The 19,259-nt window shown below is 43.3% G+C and overlaps 1 protein-coding gene across 1 annotated transcript in view; it reads left to right on the top strand.

Annotated features, from left to right (window-relative positions):
• LPP (LIM domain containing preferred translocation partner in lipoma) overlaps window positions 1–19,259 on the top strand; it is a 255,865-nt gene that overhangs the window by 170,831 nt on the left and 65,775 nt on the right. Inside the window, exon 7 of the mRNA XM_084212312.1 lies at window positions 15,091–15,214. Within this exon, the coding sequence (XP_084068438.1) occupies window positions 15,091–15,214 (124 nt within the window). The remainder of the gene's footprint in view (window positions 1–15,090; window positions 15,215–19,259) is intronic.

Genomic DNA, 19,259 nt, shown 5'->3' with positions numbered 1-19,259 from the left:
CAGGCATTGTGGACACCCCAGATTTGAGGTGTGCTGTTATTAGGAGAATGAAATGCTTCTTCCTCTGTCTCCAGAATTAACATGTCTAATAGGTCAAACACATACTTTATTAAGCAATCTCTCAAAATCACTTCCAAATCTTTTCTCTCTTGTTATTTCTTAGTTACACAAGCTTGTTAGGTGTCTCATCTCTGCTGCTTTTAGGTTTTAATTAAGTCCCTGTTGGTATTGAAGGACATTTGTCCCTGCCTGCAGCCTCGTTGTATGAGTACAAGTGGCTGAGTACAACCAGCCACTGCTCTGCTGTCCCACTATCTCCTCATGCAGACAGAGATTCTAAGCAGCATCCTGGTCTGAATGATATCCCACTTCCTACTGGCATATTTTACCCAGCTGCCATCACAGGAGAGCCTCATCGATCCAACAGCAGCCACCACTAGTCTGGCAACAACGAGTAGCTAAAAATAATGCAGGGTGGAAAAAAACACCTAACATCTAAATATAAATCTCTAATGCCTCAGTAGGGAGCATTGCATTTCCTAATCATTCAGTCAAATTGTTTAAAGATTGATTAATACTGGAAAGCCTTATGTTTCTGCCTTGGTCACTGATCTCTCCTTCTCCCAGCTCTTTTTTAAGAAGGCAGAAATTTATTTTCCCTTCCCTCCCAGTTCTCTAGTAGCTCTTCCTTTGCTTGTGTACCCTTTTCCATAGGCCTTGCTGGCCACTGGAGCAGTGGGAGCACCATGCAGTGCCCAGCAACATTTGCAGAACTGTGCTGGCTCCTCCAGCCACCTCCCAAGGAGGAGCATGTTAGGGGAAGTGAAGGGGTCCAGGGGACACAGTGTGACACTCAGGGCACCACTCTTGCCATCTGCAGGCTGACACAGCTCCCACAAACTCAGCTTGTTGAGTTGTGCCACCTGGGCTTGCCACCCACCCTTAACCGTCGCACAGGTGGAATAAAATAACACACAGACATGGAGAAAATGGAGAATGGATTTTTTTCCCGACCCGTCAGCTGGCTGCCTTTGAAAATCAAAGGCTAGAGCGATTTCTTTCCTCGGGAACACATGCCAAGCAATTGTGCTCCATTGTTGCTGGCAGATTTGTTTTTGCACACTTCAGACAGGAAGAGCGGCACTCTCGGGGCGAAGATGCTGGCACAGTGCGAGCGAGATGGGAAGAGGGGAAAGAGCCAGCGAGGAAATCTGCAGGGCTTTGCCACGTTCCCTAGCAACCCGCGCCCCCAGAACCGCTTCCAGTGGCTCCTCTTCATCAGCGCAGCTGCATCGCTGTGCGAGCCGCACCGTGGTCTGGCTGCCGCTATTTTGGGTGTAAAACACGAAGCGTGTGATTGCAGCGCTGTCGTGGGCATAAGCACTTTGGATTGCTCTCTTGCACAGATGGGAGCAATTCACAAGGAGCGTTGGGAAAGTGACTTTCTGTTCTTGCTTGAATGTTGTCTGGTACCAGCTAGTAAATCTAGTAAATACCGTCTTGTGGCATAAAGACTTTGCGATGAGTAGGTTAGATAGCTCCCCTACCATTTGTTTTCCCCAGAAGGTGGTATTGCAGGGAGAGCTGGCATCAGTCTTTCTGGGGTAACTTCTTTCCTTCAATCCACTGCGGACACACATGGGTTTTTGCACAACAGACATGTGGAGCATTTTGCAGTCTGGGGCACCTAGAATGATTTTCTGAATGCTTTTTGCCTGCCATTTTCATGCTTCTGGCCAGACTCACTGCATCCTGTCTAGCTTCTGGGAGGTTTTAATAGAGATTCAGCACTGAGTGCCAGATGGGCATTCCTGAGGACTAGGACAAAAGAAGCCGCCTGTTTGTCTAGCACAAATATTTACTGCCCATACAGTGGGTGCTCTGAATGTGCTGCCTCGTGCACCTGGAGTCAAAGCTGGAGATACAGCATTTTGGAGATGGTAAAAGCAGGGCAGGGCCTGCTTAGGACCCAGCTTCTTTGTCGTACCATTGCTGAACAAACTTTCCTTGATTTAGTGTTTGGAACAAAACCACCAAGTAACTTAACACTGCATATGAGCTTCCTTTCCTGTAAGCAGCTTCAGCCCTGAAGATGATCCATAGGGCTTTCAGCTGGCTTTGCTCAACTCCGTTGCAGAATATGTCACAACTGCTATCACAATCACAGAAGCATAAACAGCAAAGCTGGAACAGACTTGAAGATCTGTCTGCTGCTCAGAGACAGGATCAACTCTGCCTAAGCTATTCTTCACAAATATTTGTTTGTTCCTACTCTGAAAAGCCTCAGTGATGGAAATCACAGACTCTCCCCAGGCAATCCCTTCCAGCACTTTGCTGGCCTCACTTTCTCATCCTCTGTGTTGCAAACCCTCTAAAGTGTGTGAGTGATTTTCAGATGAGGGTCACAGGGAGGGGGCCTGAGTCCTTTATTTAATAGTGTAAAACTAATGCAGAAGGGCAGAAAGGGAGCATGGAGAGAATACATTGTATTGAGAGAAAGAAGAGGAAGGAGTCTGTAAAGTGTTTGATGTTCTCAACTGCTTTTCTAGACATGCTGTTGAAATTTGCATGGCTCTTAGGAACAAGTGTAGATGAGGAGGGAGGTAGAGGAGGCATGCTTCCTCTGAAAGTCCTCTAAAAGAGGGAGCCAGCTCCTCAAAAGCAGTCAGGAGAGAGGAGGCCCTGAAAAACATGTTAGCTTGAACTGGGAGTTGGTAACAGGAGCCCATGAAAGCCAGTCTGACACTTCTAACTTAATTTTTTATTAAGTGAACCCTGGATTGTGACCTGCAAGGAAGCTGGCTTCAATCACCCATATCCTCAGAGAGTGGGGTCTTTGTCTGCGGTGTTCACTCTTGGTCTGGCAGCCTGGAAGCCCTGTGTCATTTGTTCTGTGAGAGACAAATGCAGCTGAGGGCTCAGGGGACTGCAGTTAGTCTGGTCTAGGTTTGGACAGCCTTGTTGACTCAAATAGTACCTCTCAACCAGCCAATGTACACCTGATTACATTGCTCACTTTGGCATGGTGAGCTAGATTCTCTACTGCTGTGTAAATCAGCGAGTTCCCTGGAGCAAGTCTGATTTGCACTATCTGAGTGTCTAGCCCATCCTTTTCATGTATATTCAGCAAAACTTTATATATGTATACACCTTTGTTTTTCCCCTTCAGCCTTTGCTCAGTCAACCTGCAGGCTTCTAAGTTATTAAAATACAGGAGGCTGCTGCTGTTGTGCCTGAACAGGACACGAAAATGGTTCATGGGCGAAGTGATCTTTCCTATACATCAGAATGGTCCAGGCACAGTGTTGTGTCCAGCCACAGCCCTCAGCCTCTTCAGCTCTAATTGCACATGCCACCACCTCCGCCAGTTCACTCCATTCTCTACGCAGTACTGCTCAACCAATTAGTGAGATAAGCCTGTCTCCAGCCTGGGATGGATGTGGACAGCCTCTTAGCTGCATCTCTGTACATGGAGGAATGTTTTGACAACTAAACATGGATCTTGTTGAGCTGTCAGTTTGACTCACTGTCCCAAGTGTCTCATTTATTGAGCCATCAGGCTCTTCCTGACCTCCTCAGAGTCAGCCCCATCCTCACACAAAAGATGGCACAGAAATACAGCTTGAACAAGGCCTTCTGAACAGAGTGAGTTTCTTAAAGCATTTGATGCCTTGAACAGTGTAGATCACTAGGTCTGTATGTCAGTACAGTGACTGTGCCCTCAGGATGACAGCAGCCTTAGAGGCTGCAGCTGAGGAAGTTAGATTCCCTTCCTTAGTGCACAGCCTGGTTTGGCTGCCAAGATCCTGGGGCTTTTTGAGAGGGAAAGCAGAGGATCAGGAAAAGTAGTAGAAAAGCTCTGAATCTAAGGAATCCCATACTCCCTTCTGGCTCCAGCACCAAGCAGAATTCTTCTCCTTGCCCTTTATTCCATAGGTATTTGTGTAGCACACAGCACAATCCCCACAGCACAAGCCCTTATGCATTTACCATCTTAAGCATCATGGCCATAAAAGTAGTTTTCCATTTGGCTAGAAAGCATGCCTGTGACAAATGTGGGATCACACACTACATGGCAGGGGAAGTGGAAAGGAGGATCATGTGACATTGAAACCCCATATACAACTTCCAGGAGGGAATCAAAAGTGACACTGAGGGTGTAGTGCTCTGCCCTGGGTATCTGTTGTCCCATCAAAAACACACACACACTCATACACGGGTGTGTGTTTCTGGAAGCATCTGAGCAATCCCACAGACTAAAACTGCTGGTCTTTGTTAGCATTGGATAGTTCCTGTAGAAAGGAAATTATTCAGTAAAATCAGCTGACACTGATGCCTCTTCTTTGGCCTTGTTTTCCTGCTTGCTCCCTGTTCTGAGGGTGCTATTACCTTCCATTTCATATAGCTCCTTTGCACATTGGTCTTCCCTAAGCCACTCTTCCTCTGGTGGGTACATATTTCCATGTGCCCTCTCTGCATGGACTCTTGCCAGCTATGGAAGCTCCTAGCCAGACTGTACTTTCTTCTCCATCCTCTCTGCCTCATTCCATCCTCCCTTTTGATGCTAGGCTCTGGCTCAAATCACTTACTGCATGCTGCCTTGTGAGTGGTTTTCCCCTCTTCCTACCAGCATTCTCTCTTGCCTTTTTTAATTGCTGTATTTGTGTCGCTAAATGCTAATTTGCTCTTTCCCCTGCCTCCCTCCCCACGTTGCCAGAGCCCTCATTCCAGATCTGACCTTCACCTCTCTGCTCCTGAGGCTCTTCCCCTCCAAGGGTCATCACCTGCCCTCTGCACAAGCAGGATTCATAGGATCCAAAACAGGAGTAGAACAGCCAAATCACTCCTGTTCCAGCAGGTTGAAAGGAAAAGGTTGAAACCCTTTGAATATTGAATAGCCATGGTGAAACTTCCTGCAGCATTTTTTGATAGCACATAATCACCACTTTCTTGGCTCCCTGTCACGATTTGGCCACGATTTGGGTCTTCATCCTGCATTGCTCTCTGAGGAAAAATCATTCCTCTTCTCTTGCTGCCCTTTTCTCAGCTCCCCTCCCGTGTGATTGTGGGAAATTCCTGAGCAGGTACAGTTTTTCAAGGGAGACTTGGAGCTTTTATTTGAGTAATACTTTACTGCCCTGGACTCTATTACAGGAGAATTATGACTTTGTTGAGAAATTTCTACTGCTGTGAGCCAAATGAGAGATCATTTTTGTAAAGTACATTGGATGAAATAAATTATAATCTAGATGACGGGCATTTACCCTGGCCTTTTTCCTCCAAGTGCAGTATAGAATTTGGCACTGCTTTGTTCTGAAAATATTATTTCTGATTATCTGAGGTAATTGACAGTGAAACGTGTACAAGTCTCTTCTAATGCAGCAGTGCTTAGGCTATCAAGATGACACTTGAGGCTTCAGCCCTTCGCTCTTTCTTCGTTCTTTTCTTGTGTATTACTCCCTCTGCTCCTGATGGCACTGTTTACTTTCACCACCTCTCTCCTTACTGCCAGGGTGTCCTGTCCTCTGTCTGATGTTGCTCAGCATCACAGTATCACCTGCAAGTGCAGGTAATGCCTTCTTGGTGCAGCTGCGCCATGAGCTGGCTGCCAAACCCTTCCCCAGACTCTCCTGTGAGGGAGCAGCACCAGGTCTGTGTGCAAACTGCCTGCTTTTGGTGGGGACCTCCATGTAACAGAAGGTGAAGGGTTCTCTAAGTGTTTAATCACCAGTGATGACCAACTCCAGCCTGGTAATTTTGTGAAGGGGCTCTTGTCCTTGTTTGGGCTGGAGATAGATAGGCCAGGGCTCGGTGGTGGCAGTGTGGTCTGCTCAACACTGATGGGTCGGGCAATTGTTCCTCATGAATTAAATAGCACGTGTTTGCAAATGGTACTTGACGTGGTGTTAGATGACTGAGCTGAGATCCAGGTGACCTACAGATACCTGCGCAGGGCTCTTCATGAGGAGAATTAGTTAAGTGCAGTAAAGCTTCCATCTCTTAAAGGTCAATAAAGCAATTCAGCAACAAAACCATCCATATAGATGGTATAAAATATAGAGATGCTTTAATTGAAGTAGAGATGAGGTGAACTCTGATCTTTACTGCTTACATTTTGTATTGAGCTGTGTCAGTATCCTTTAAATAATCTTCTCTACAGTCTTTGTCCGCGAGACCTGGAGGTGCAAGCAAATGAGGTCTCCCTCTGACTTCGATGAGTAGCAATCTTCTCATTATTATTTGCAAGTTCTCTTTTCCCTTGCATCACTGGAAAAGGTGTCACTTTGAAAATTTTTTGTCACCCTTGAAGCGCACCTTGGCCAAGAAGTGAGCATACTAAGATGGTCTGAACAGAATCCAGATGTCTCTTAAATTTCTGACTCCTTTTCCCTGAGTTACCTGAGAGACTCAGAGTGAAATGAAGGATTGTACTCTGTGCTTACGCTGTCCAACATGTTTGGAGCTCCCTATCTTCTTTCCAAAGGAACTTGTGCCCATTTTGTTAAAAGGGGTTGGCACCCTCCAGTACCTTCTTCAACAAACATGGCCTTTGCAAAGTTAAAGGAAAAACAGGAAAGCTCTTAGAATGAAAGCAGCTACACATAAGGAAGAGAGAACAGGTAATTCTGGGATTGGAACATGAGTTCCAATCCCAGAATTGGATAAGAAGGGGAAGTCTTCCAGTTGTGAAATAAGGAAGAAGCTTCTGAGTCCAGCAGGAATGTAATTTGCTTTTGCCACACTATCGTTTCCTCAGATATTATTCTTATCACTTCTATTTATACAAGACCACTGAGGGCATGTTGGGAGATCAGTGTTTGTTTTGAAAATGTTATAATGTTAAAAGACAAGATCTAGACACATGTGAGTGAAAGGAGGCACAGTCTTGGCTAGTAAAGGTAATTATTAATAGTCATGATTTGTACTCATTCAGCATCTTTCATTCAAGGAGCTCAAAGCATTTTGTAATGAAGAGTTCATTGAGCCTCTCAAACTCTCTTGAGACAGACAAGCATTATGAACACCATTTATAACAGCAGGGTGCAGGATCAGACTGGTTAAGAATATTGCTGAGGATAAAGCTCAGGAGTATTCTACCCTCCAGTGCTATGGATGTTGAACCAAACACCCGCTCCAGTCTGAGAAGCCTTTTTTTTTTTTTACTGTAATTTATAAATATAATCTTTTAATGTTAAGCAAAATATGTAGTCTTCATTTAAGTCATTGGTGTCCTGGGAAGTGTAATGGCCCATGTCACAGTTGACTAAAAGTGAGACTACAGATAGTGGGTTAAACACACTTGGTTAACCATTTGTTTGCTGTTACAGTTTTCACATGAAAAAACCTTATATTAAAACCTGTCTTGGTGATGGAAAGTGATATGATTTTAGGTTTCTTTGTGTATTAAAACAGAAACACAATTTGCATATTTTAAGTATCTTTTCTAGCCTATTCAGGCTTCTGGCAAGAAAGCTATATTTAAACTGTTAATACAATATGAATGCAAGTTTCACATGCAAAATTAGTACCATTAAAATGGTGAGATTTATTTTTCTTTTGAAACAAGTAATGCCATGGCACTTCTGATTTTGTTACCTGCTAAGGCCCTGCAGCTGGGCCACCTATTTTTTCACTGGGTGCTGAAGCTGAACTGCAGGGCAGGTGGTGCTGGTGCTGAGCACCAGGTCCAGCCCCAGCTCCGGGGGTGAGTGGTGGTCAGGCAGCGCCGGGGAGCTCCCGGGGCGCTGCGGGCACCGCGCCGGCCGCGCGCGTGAGCCCGTCACGCTGTGTCAGCCCCCAGTGTCTGTGGAAACCGTTCAGCTCTGCCTTTCTGAAGGGCTGTGCAAATGAAAAACTTCAGAAAGGGCAAAGCTCAGTTATTTCCTTGGATTTTAAGGGTGCTTCTGGAAGGGTAGGCTTTGGAGGGAGGGTGCTTCTTTCAGTCATTTCATTGCAGCAGTGAATCATCTGAGTGAGTTGAGTACTGTGTCAGCACATGCATCTTTTTTCATCAGTATGAATATTGAAGCATTCCCATTTTTATTAGGTTTGTCTCTGTGCTTGTCCTATTAGATGGGAATATGGCTTGGTTGGTTGTGACACAGTGAGCCCTTGGAGTGCCAGTCACTGCCACTGGAGCCCCCCACAGCTTGATGTCTTTCAGTAGTGCCACCTTGGGCCTCCCTTGTACAAGGGAACCCTGTACAGGTCTTGAGGCTCATCACCAGCCCAAGCATGGAGTCCTAGATGCACTGTGCACCTCAGGATCTATAGCCAAGATGTCAAGAAGTGAATTCTTGTACAGCAGTTTGCTGTGCAGCTCATGATCAAAGCAATGAGCTTCCTATGGAAGCTTATTGCTTCTACTCTGAAATACAGTTTTTGACCTGTTGATAGCAGTAATTATAATGCTTAACTAATTTGTGCTTTGAAGGCTATCTTGGAAGCCCCCAGTATTATGATGGGAAGAGGAGGGGAGTTGAGAAGCAGCCTGTAAGGTCTTTACTGCTGGTGATTATCCATAGGAGTAAGGGAATGCTTGACTCTGAGCCCAGAGAGATGCGGCAAGGCAAGCAGCTTGGAGCAGAATAAAGCCTTTGATCTTGAAACAAATAGACGAGTAAGCATAGGACCTCCTGATATAATTTTATGGAGCAGACTGAGCTCTTCCAGCCAAAAACATAGGGCTAAAATGGTACAATCTCTTTATTTGCATATGGGTATAATAATGGTGCTTCATTCTCTCTCTCAGTAGTACCATCCAGCTGTTCCTTGAGTTCTTGCCTTATTTTGAAAGTGCCTAACATGTCTATTACCAAAATAAGTGGGGTTAATGGAAAAACACAAAACAAAACAGCCTGCTCCCCTTTTCATATGAGATAAGCCTTGACAAGTAAAGCATATTTGTGTAATGATAGGGCCAAGAGGCCCCAGGCAAGATCAGGCATTGCTGCATTTGTTTCTGTATATGCATTTAAGCACCAATGGGACATTAAAATGTAGTATTTTATATGTGAAATATAGCTTAAATCTGCTGTTTCCTGAGATAGCATGTAAAATATTTATTACTTGGAGAACCAGCCAGTGCTTTGTATTTTATAATGAGAAATGGTCAATGTTGCTCCATAAAAATCTTGCACATCTGCTGTTAACTCTGGATATATAAACAGTCCATAGTGTCTAGCAGAAGCAAGGACTCGCCAGAATAGCAGTGGAAGGTGTCATTTAACACAGTCATGCTCAGTGCAGAAGCCAGAAGCAGATGGTGGTGTTTACAGAGTATCCAGTTTTTATAATACCTAGAAAAAATAACCAGCCCTTCCAGATTCAAAACATTAGTGAGAATATGAATAGTAGCAAGAAAAGCTACTTAGTCTGTTTACATATAATAGCATAAAACAATCCAAGGACAAAACAGCGATGTTCTTTTGTTACCATGCTTGATGGTTAATAAAATGCTCTGTCTCTGTGTAGTCACTTATGTCAGAGAAGCTTGAACAGTTCCGCGGCACTGATTAATTAAGACAGAAGTATTGCTAAACCCATTTTCCAGAGTAATTAGGGTGCATATATGGTAAGCCTGTTGAATTCTGTATCTACACAAAGACCAAAATTTTGGGTTCGTGACTGTAAGCTAAAAGCTCTGCTCTGGGGAGTCAAAATAGACATCTGTATGAGCAGCCTGGTTTTCAAAACTCGAGGAAATATCTCAATTCTATAATGATTTTGCATTCTGGCTCTACTGTCTTTTAAAACTATCAACAAGATATCTCCCCTTCCTACCTGTCTGCATCCCAGTTTCACAGTGTAAAAAAAAAAAGAGACAATTGTGCAAAATTGCTGGCTGTATAGTTAAAACAGAGGAAAATACTTTTATTGTTATTATTACTTGAATTCTGTGTAGCTTAATGCCACAAGAGATCACTGAAACTAAGAGCTTAGCAGGATTAGGACAGGCAATGTGCATGGATAGTTAAGTGAGAATGCAGTTGCAATAATGAAGTTTAAAAATAAAGAAAAATATCCTTTAGAGCTTTGAAACAGTTACAAAACTGTCCTATTTCAAAGCCAGGCAGTGTTAAACAAATGAGAGCTCTGCTGGCAGAACTGCACATTCCGGAGAGCTGGTGTGCTTTGGGGGGGCAGGGCAGGTAGGCAGCGAGGGAACCAGTGGCGTGTTCCACTCTGGCATGTCCCAGAAGAGCCCTTTCTCCTGGCAGCCCATCATTTGAAATTTTGGTCTTCTGGTGTGGGCTGGAGGGCACTGGCTGTCAGTGGGTATCTCTTCATGCAGGGCAGCTTCTTCAGAGGATCTTGATGAGCTATCCTCTGACCAGGAATAAACCCAGGAACGTGCATGCTGCAAGGATTCCAGGCAGAATCCTCTTTTCAGGAATCTTTATGTACTCTGGCAGCTGTAACCTTTCACTGGAAAAATAAATCAAGAATTAAAATATTTTTTCTAATGCATCTCCTCTGTAAGAGTTGGCCTTAATTATAAACTGAATTAAAGCTGTAGGCAATCTTGATACTTCCTTGGGAGCACAACTCATGAGAGATGTGGCACTATGTTGGATTTCTTGCTCTGAAAGTTTGTGATGGGTTTGGACAGTCAATAAATTAAAAAAAAAAATGTGGTCTTTGTCAAACCATTGAAAAAAATTATGCTGCAATACTATTTAACTGACAATTAGTTTTGGTGAGTGAAGTGAAAGGACTAACTTTAAGCAGTTGAAACAGGAGGAAAAAATGAAGAGAAAGTAACTATCAGTGAAAGATGTTTCTGGCTGCCTTTCAATTCAAAATTCAGCTAATTCTACCTTCTGAAAAGACGATAATTTCCACATTTCTGTAACTGGGAACACGTAATTGAAGTTATTTTCTCCCAGAGAGAAGAAGCTTCTTCTACAATGTTTGCAAATGGACAAGAAAAATGACCACATACAATGTATTTTGAATGATGGTGCATTCCTCACAGTATCATCTTCAGATGTCTTTGCAGATTTTGCGCTGCAGTTTTGCCTATACGGGTAAATATTTATGTGGGGATGGGGATGGTTCTTGTTGGCAAATGCACCACACTGACTGCAGAGCTCCCTTTTTTAGGCAGCCCTTACATCTGAGACAGGTCTGGAGTAGAAAGCATGTGCCAGGGAAGCACTGAAGCAAGTATCAGCTTTGTGTACCAAAATAATTATGCAGTGATTCCACACGGCTGCTTCTTTTGACCTGGCTTTTCAGGAACTGAACTTTAATAAGGAAAATGAGCCAGATGTTGTTGCAGCATTTTGATAGTGGCACAAGCAATTAGCTCACTTCCTTTGTAGCATGAAGATACTTTCTGCTACAGGGCTTAACCCTGGAAGTGCTATGTTTTCCTTAATATCCCGACTACGTATGCAGGACAGTGTTTATTTAGGAATGCTTTTGCATCTGCACATGCCACTGCAATCCTCTTCTCTTCCTCAGTTTGCTCCTGCAATCTTCTCTTCCCTGAAGTTGCTTGGTGTTTGATGACAGTAGCAAAGGAGGCACTTAGGTGCCTGTGCTTCCAAAGCATAGTCCCTCCTGCCAGCTTTTTGCTGGGCTCTTTTCCATTTTCATGGGTCAGTTTATCATCCCTGATGCTTCTGTGGTCAGCCAGACAGAGTGGTGTTTGGGGTCTGCAAGTCAATGCAGTCCTTTTCTTTCAGCTGTGTCTAGCTAAGGGTGTGGATATTTGTGTGCATTGAGGTGTGTGCATGGAGTAAAGACAATGCATGAAGTTAACTGGTAGATCAGACAGCAAATTGAATTTCTAGACAGCCTTGATTATTGTACAGATCAGGAGAAAATAGAGGAAGTTTAATATAAACAACAACACCACAACTCTCTTTTGTAAGGAAAGCCAGAGTTATATTTTTACCCTGACCTAACAAAGGAGGAGGAAGGAAACTGTTTTGCTGAAACAAGCGTTATATATTGGACTAAGGATACACTTTCCTCTCTATGTTTGTGTATGTGTGTGTGTCCCAGCAAACAGCATGTTCACATGCATGAAATGCATTTTCCTGGAGGCACATAGTCAGCATGTGCCATGGGAGGAGGAAAAAGATGTGCCTAGCACTACTAAATGCTGGTCAAAAAGGCATAGCATTTCAGTCAAATAAGTCAAAGTGTCTCATAACATTGTGGTTGTATTCATTATTTCTGCTGAAATTGGGTACTGGATAGGAAATCTGCCCGGTTTGGAAAAGTGCAAATTAGATAAAATATGAGAGCAGCCTATTTATTGTGGGGAAGAGGCAGTGTGGCCTCCAAAACCAGAGAGAGTCAGACAAAACTGAAAATCTGCAGATTTTGGTCCTTCATTTTAGAGGTCCTAGTCCAAGCCCTTACAAATTAGTTATGGAGGGCACCCCAGTCGGGAGGTATGGGCAGCCAGCATGGAAAAGAGGGAGAGCCTTCAACCACCTCCTGCCAAAGCCTGGCTGTGGTGGCCTGCAGGTGCAGTGGCTTTGGGTTGCAGAGTGTTCAGTGTAGGTCTGCAACGCCAGGTAGAGCCCCAGTGAGTGAGGCTGGAAAGCATAGGGCTCCCAGCAGCCTGGATGCAGGATTTGTCTTTGCCTTAGAGCCCATGTGTGATTCCGGGCAAATCGCTTCAGCTCCATGGATCTCACTGCCCTTCTCTGTGAACAGACTGTGGCTTGTGCCTTCTGTTTGGGTCCATTTCTATTACAGGGCCCAAGGGTAAAGGCAGTGTTTCAGATGATGTGTGGACAGAGCCCAGCAGAAGAGGCTGGTGATGACTAATGGGAAATACAGGGATGGGGGTCAACATCAGCTTCAGACCATGCTGTCTTCTCCATGCACAGTCTGGGAAAGGAGTCTCTGTTGATGGAATGGCAGAGGTCATTCTTTTCTGCATGGAAACTGAAATAGGTACAATACCTGGAATAGAACCTTAAGAAGCTTGGATTGGTTTCTCAAGCTAATAAATCCTTGGCTGCACTTGCTGTGTTAAAATATATGTTCAGGAAAGATGGTGATCAGCTCTTAGGAACAAGAGAGCAAAAGGAAAAAAAACAGGTTGTTCCAAGACTAAATGTCTTACATTTGACAATTTTAATTGACTTATTAATAATTTATTTTTTTTTTAGGATTATGTTATATATTATTTCTAATAAAGTAGTTGTAGACTAGCCATTCTAAAAAAGCCACAAAGCTCTGGCCAAGGGAGTCTGGGTGTTGTGGGTCAAATACCTGCTTCTAGAACTTACATGACTCTTTCATGACTTAGAGGCAAATGGAGGTCACCATACTGCCTGCCTCCCCGTGTGAAAAAGTGAATTCTGGTAACCCAAACACATCAGCATGGTTGCATTTGTACAAAAAAGCTTAGTGCTCTGTATATGGACGTTCAGCATTTCCAGATGCTCAAGACAACTGCTAGGCAACTAGAATTCCTGAAGAAATGCACAAAATCCTTAAATGTTGTTCAGAAAAAAATTCATAAGCAAAAAAAAGAAAACATCTGTGGGAAAACATGAATGTGTGTTAGGTCCAATCTATGTTCTCAGTCAGGGAGGCTGAATGTGTGGCAAACAGACCTTGCACAGCCCTTCAGGAAATTCATCCAGCCTGGGGCTTATTCTAGATTCACTTTTTTTCCCTAGGGGACCATGCCACCCCTCTCCCTCATGAACTGCTACTCTGCTACAGAATGGGTTTTGGGCAGGCAGTGGGTGCAGCTGCTGCATTGAGTGTGGGTGCACAGCAAATTCAGCCCTTCCAGGGAGCACAGGCTCCTACTGAGGCCAACGAGTGAGGAGGGTGATGGTACAGCTTAGCATGGACCCTAGAAAAGGAATTATGATGGGGTCAGGAGCGTGCAGGTGTTTGCATTTGCGAGGGGGTGATTGAAGTATTATCGGCAAGTGCCGTTCTGAGACATTCTCTGCATTGATTGATGTCTCATTTGAAATCTCCTCTTGCCTGAAAGAAAAAAGCATGGAAATATATAGTTAATTCTCTTGAAGTGCAGTGCTTTAAAGCTGCTGTTCTCTGTTGAACATCACTGGCTCAATAAAGATTCGTCATGTCAGATGTATTCCCTAGAAGTGGTCAATGTATTGTTTCTCCAGTGATTTTACATTTTCTTGCCATCTAAGTAGTTATGGAGCATGGAAAAGTGTTTTCTTGTTTCATATCAAAGGTCCAATCCTTGATGTAGGCAGCAATTAATCAATAAAATCACTTGCTTTATTGAAATGATGTGTTTTATATGTAAGTTAGTTTCCATATGCAAGTCTTTCAAGAAAGCAGTGCACACAAGGAGAACTGGTGTCAGCATTTTTTAATCCTGAGATGACTGAGTTTCTCCTTATGGACACCAAACTTAGCTTCTTCTAAGAAACTTCTAGGCACAAGACTATTTCTGTGCTTCTCAAAATATGTCATACTTTTGGTGTTTTCCAGGGAGAAGACTCTCTGAGACAGGCTGCAAATACTGTATGCAGCTGTTAGCTTATGAAGGCCAAGAGATCTCAGGTTCTACACACATATTAAAACCTTTGTGTCTCTAGTACTAAAAATCTGTGGACCAGCTCCTGATCTCACTAAAGTTAACAGCAGGATTTGTGTGGAAACAAACAAGAAGAGAACATAACTAGCAGCTTGGGATCATCTGTCTTTGTCCATATACTCTACCAGTGGAGAATTATTATTTATGTTGTGTTGTCAAGCGATGGAAATTTTTACCAAGTCTGAACTTAAATGCTTCCAAAGCCTTTTTCAGTTTTGGAGAACATTTGTATCAAGTTATTCTTGGAATAATCTTATGTTTATTATTATGTGCTACCCAGTAGACATCTAATTATGAGGCACAGGATACTTCCCATTCTAAGAGGATATATGGTACTTCACTGGATGTTCTTCAGAGTCCAATTTCATTACATTAAGTAGGGTGTTTACTTGCTTGAATCTCTTGTATCTTAAAAAAAATTCAACACTGAATGAAGAATGAAGTTCAACACTGAACAGTCAATATAGCCCCTTACTGTGTGAATGCTTTTATGCCACATCACAGGCTCTTCTTTATTTTTTTTTCAGAGTGGATATCCAAGCTCTGGACCTACGTCAAGCACTCCTGCCTTCAGGCCTGAGGATGAGCTGGAACATCTGACCAAGAAAATGCTGTATGACATGGAGAATCCTCCGTCTGATGACTACTTTGGTGAGCCATGTCACAAGTGTTCGTGGTCCTCTTCTGTATTTACTGGGTTCAGTAATGGGAGGCCTGACAACTGCACTGGTAATGTAGTGACACTCGTTTTGATGGATGTGCTTTCCATGCTTGGGCTGGAAGTGTAATCATCCATAAGAATTCCTCTGTAATTTCAGCATAAATCTCATGCTCACTCACTGTATGTTTGTAGTCTTACTGGATATAAAGTTGAATTTTTCAGTGTCTGGTTCATTTTCACACCATCTGTCCCCAGCTTCCAGGCTACCAGTCTGAATTCAGGTGTGGTCGCTGTTGTGCCTGGCCACCCCATCCCTTCTCATTGCAGCTGCAAAAAAATCTGGCAGTGTAAATGTGTTCTGCTTCCAAGGCATGGATTTTCATTTTCTCTGTGCTGGCACAGATTAAAAGGAAATCCATTTTGAGTCAATCAGGTTGGTAATACATGGGGACCCAGAACTGGGTCCAACTAATACAAGTAAGACAAATCTGGACTGATTGGTTCATAACGGTGTCATCTTTCTTACCTGGAAAAAGATAAGCATCTAATTTCCTTCTTAAGTGGTATAGAGTATAATTATCTTAGGCATCTATAGGTGTAGAATTATATCTTGCCTTTACATGAAACATAGGTGATAAGACCTCTGAACTCTGCATTGAAATCAAGTCTTGGGCCTCAATGATGGGCAGATCGATGTATCTGCCTCTGTGCTTAATTTCTTACAGGCTTGGGTAATAATGTTATTATGAAACAAACTGTAGTTTGTAGAGTTAAAGACTGGGGCAGGTCATTCATTTTGTGTTCTTTTCTTTATCTTCCTTTATTTTAACATTTCTTTAAAATTCTTCTAGATTGTCCCCAGATCTATTTGCTATACAGTTAGGCTGGACTGAAACATTTCTGGCTTAAGGGAACTTTCGTGCTCTGGTTTAATCAGAAAGTGGGTGGGACCACAGTTTCACTAACAAACAAGGATCTTGCAGTGGCAAGGATCTGATAATAAGAGAAGATTAAGATGTTCTCATCAAACAAACATTGCCCTAGTAGGTGGGGTTAGTATCAGTCCCAATTCTCTATCAGTACCGTCTACCTTCTGTGGCTGCACCCTAATAACCAAAATGTCTTCTCTGTAAAGACTGATAGTCATCAGAATTGATGATTATCACAGATCTGAAGTGTGAGCAGGAATGGCTAACTGAATAGAAAATAGCCAGGTAGCATTTTCTGTGTTTCTGCCTTTGACTTCATCTCTGCCTGTAGCCATTTGGGTTCATTCTCTGATGTTTTAAACATGAAGCTACAACCAAATAAACATAACATTAGCTGGGCAGAAAAGAGGGGGAAACTTTTTTCCTGCCTTCTTCAGGCAAATGGCTGAAGCCCTGAAGCATGAGATCTTATTACATCAATTTTCTTAAAGCAGAACTGTGTGGCAGGAGTTGGTTGATGGACCAAAGCCCATTCTGTTTTCCTTTTTGCCCAAGAAAGTAGGCAGATAAACAAAGATTCACAGTCTGCAAGGTCAGAAAGGACCTTGCCATCATGCTGCCTAATGTCCTACTCTCAGTTTCTCCCAGGAACATGATTGAATCATGACTTTAAAAAAAAAAAAAAAAATCTAATCTTATCTTAAAAACTTCAAGCAATGGTGAGTCAACCACCTACCCTGATAAGCTGTTCTAGTGATTAATTTTCCTCACAGCTCGAAAATTGCTTCCTGAAGTGAAGCTTTAGTTTTGTTTACCACTTGTATTTATGAAGCTGCAAAGCTCAGATTTTGCAGACTAATATTGTATGACTAAGATTGCTCTGCTCTGTTGGAGAGGGTGGTGCATCAAAGTTTCTTCATCCAAAAGGGATGCATAGCTGAAAGGGTGGGAACATAAAGTCTCTCAGGTCATCAATTTGGCTATCAGATCAGACCAATGTCAGACCAATGCCATGCCATTAGCTTTTAATTCAGGAGCACGAGGAAATGGAAAGGAGGCTTCAGAGCACTCTGAAGTTTTGCCAGTGTTATTTATATAAACAGTAGCGTCATCAAAGATGGAATAATCATGCATGATATATGGTGGAAAAATCAAGCAACAACCTTAGTCCTACTCTGGGCAGGTCATGTGTAATTACCAACTGCACCTGACTGATCTTCTGATTGCACTCTGTGCCGCTGAAGTTCATCTCTGAGGTGATGTCCAGCCTTGGCATTCCTGATGGGCCAAAGAGCTGTGTGTTGGGCTGAACATCTCCTCAGCTCCCTGAGCATGCTGTGCCTCATAAAGCCTTCTGGGAGCATTTCTATCTAACAAACACAGAATGCTGGAGCACAACTGCTTCTTATGCTTAGGTACAGTTGATGCCTGAAGATGCTGACCTGGAACAGAGGCTAGACAGAGTGAAAGGAATAAAGTAGGTGTTTATTAAATGGCCTTCAAAGGATAACCTTGGGCAGTACCAGAGCCCAGCTGTGGCTCTGTCCAAGATGGATGCAAAATGGATGACCAGTCACGAGTTTTAACATTTTTATAAGTTTTGGTCATTTACATGTTGGGGTCAATTGTCCAATTACAGCTTCAGGTTATGAAGTCCCATGCTCTCCAATTGCTCTCCTCAGTTCACTGTTGTTTATACTTCTTGAGCCTAAAGCTACAGCGGTGTCCTTGGTTCTCAGGCTGGGAAAGGATTGTTTTGTCTGACTAAACTGTGAAGAGAACTTGCTAACATTTATTATGAAGTTTAGAGTTACACACTAAGGCAGTACAGAATCTAAAAAATATGAAAGCTAAAGCTTTAGGCATCACAGTGAAAGAGGTAGGCTGCCCTAATCTTCATATCTTCGCTCCAGCCCAGGCTCCTCCCTGGGTCTCTGAAGCCACAGTGAATGAAGCTCTCTGATATGGCAATGCATGCCGGGAATTTGTACTAATTCTGGCTATGTCAGAACTAAATACTCATCTCTACTTGAGCTGTCAGCCAGTGCCTTCAGTAACTTTGTGCTCATGTGGAAAGAACAAATTAAGTGTGGGAGGGAAAAAGAGTCTTTCAACTTTGGTTAACTGTCTTAACCAATATCTCTGCCCTTGTTCTTCAGTTGTTTAGCATGGTAGTGTGGACTGTACAGGATTCATATGGCACATTGATCAAATAATCCAAAAAAGGACAAGTGGGCAGAGACATTGACTCAGATTTGCATTAAATATCCTGTGCCTGAGGTCTAAATGCCATGGTAATTGTAGCATACCAGATAGCTGTCAGCTAATCACTTTTATTAGTTTGAATTTAGAAAACTGGATTTCAGCATATTAAAAGTTGGTTAAGAGCAGATAGGTTTTGAATTGAAGAATCTAATTAACCTTGCTAGAAAGCTGCAAGGCGTTACATTAAGTCATGAAAATAATTTGTGGAATAATTACATTTGAACTGTCAGGCCGGAGAAAGGTCATTTTACTTGGTCTGCCAGCTCTCTGGGATCTTCTGTGTAACTAACTCCCTTCTGCAAGTTCATTTGCTGTATCTCTGGTTTTCAATCAAGCCATCTTGGTTCTGTAGTTAGCAGAATCTGCCCAGCAGTGGGCAGGGTGAAGGTTCCTTGGGAAGGAAGAGGAGTAGTAGTCACTCAAGTTGTCTCTCTGCCCTGGAAATTCTGTCTGGCAGGCCCAGTGAGCTGAGCTGAGGAGCTGGGCAGCCAACACTTCCATCCAGTCTGTGCTTATTGCACCTCTCTGCAGCTTCCCAGGTGGAAACCACTGAAAGTGATTTCAGAGTTGGGGGAACAGTTCTAGGCAGGGATTGCTCACACAAGCACTCACAGCTGGCAGCAGGGCATGGATCACACTGTCCTCCTTGTGAGCCTGGGAGTGTGGTGGGGGCCAGGAGGAGCATGCTGGAGATGCTTGGAAGCAGCAAGATCACACCTGGCAGCTTTGCCTTTCCAGGACTTACCACAACAGCACAATCCACTTGCTGGGAAATCCTCTAGCTGCCATTGGCAAGGCAGTGCTTAAGCATGGAAATATCACTAAGCGTAATAATTTTTTA

The sequence above is a fragment of the Fringilla coelebs genome (assembly GCF_963513975.1).
Source record: "Fringilla coelebs genome assembly, chromosome: 10".
Classification (NCBI taxonomy): domain Eukaryota; kingdom Metazoa; phylum Chordata; class Aves; order Passeriformes; family Fringillidae; genus Fringilla; species Fringilla coelebs.
This window is presented reverse-complemented; position numbering and strand designations above follow the sequence as displayed.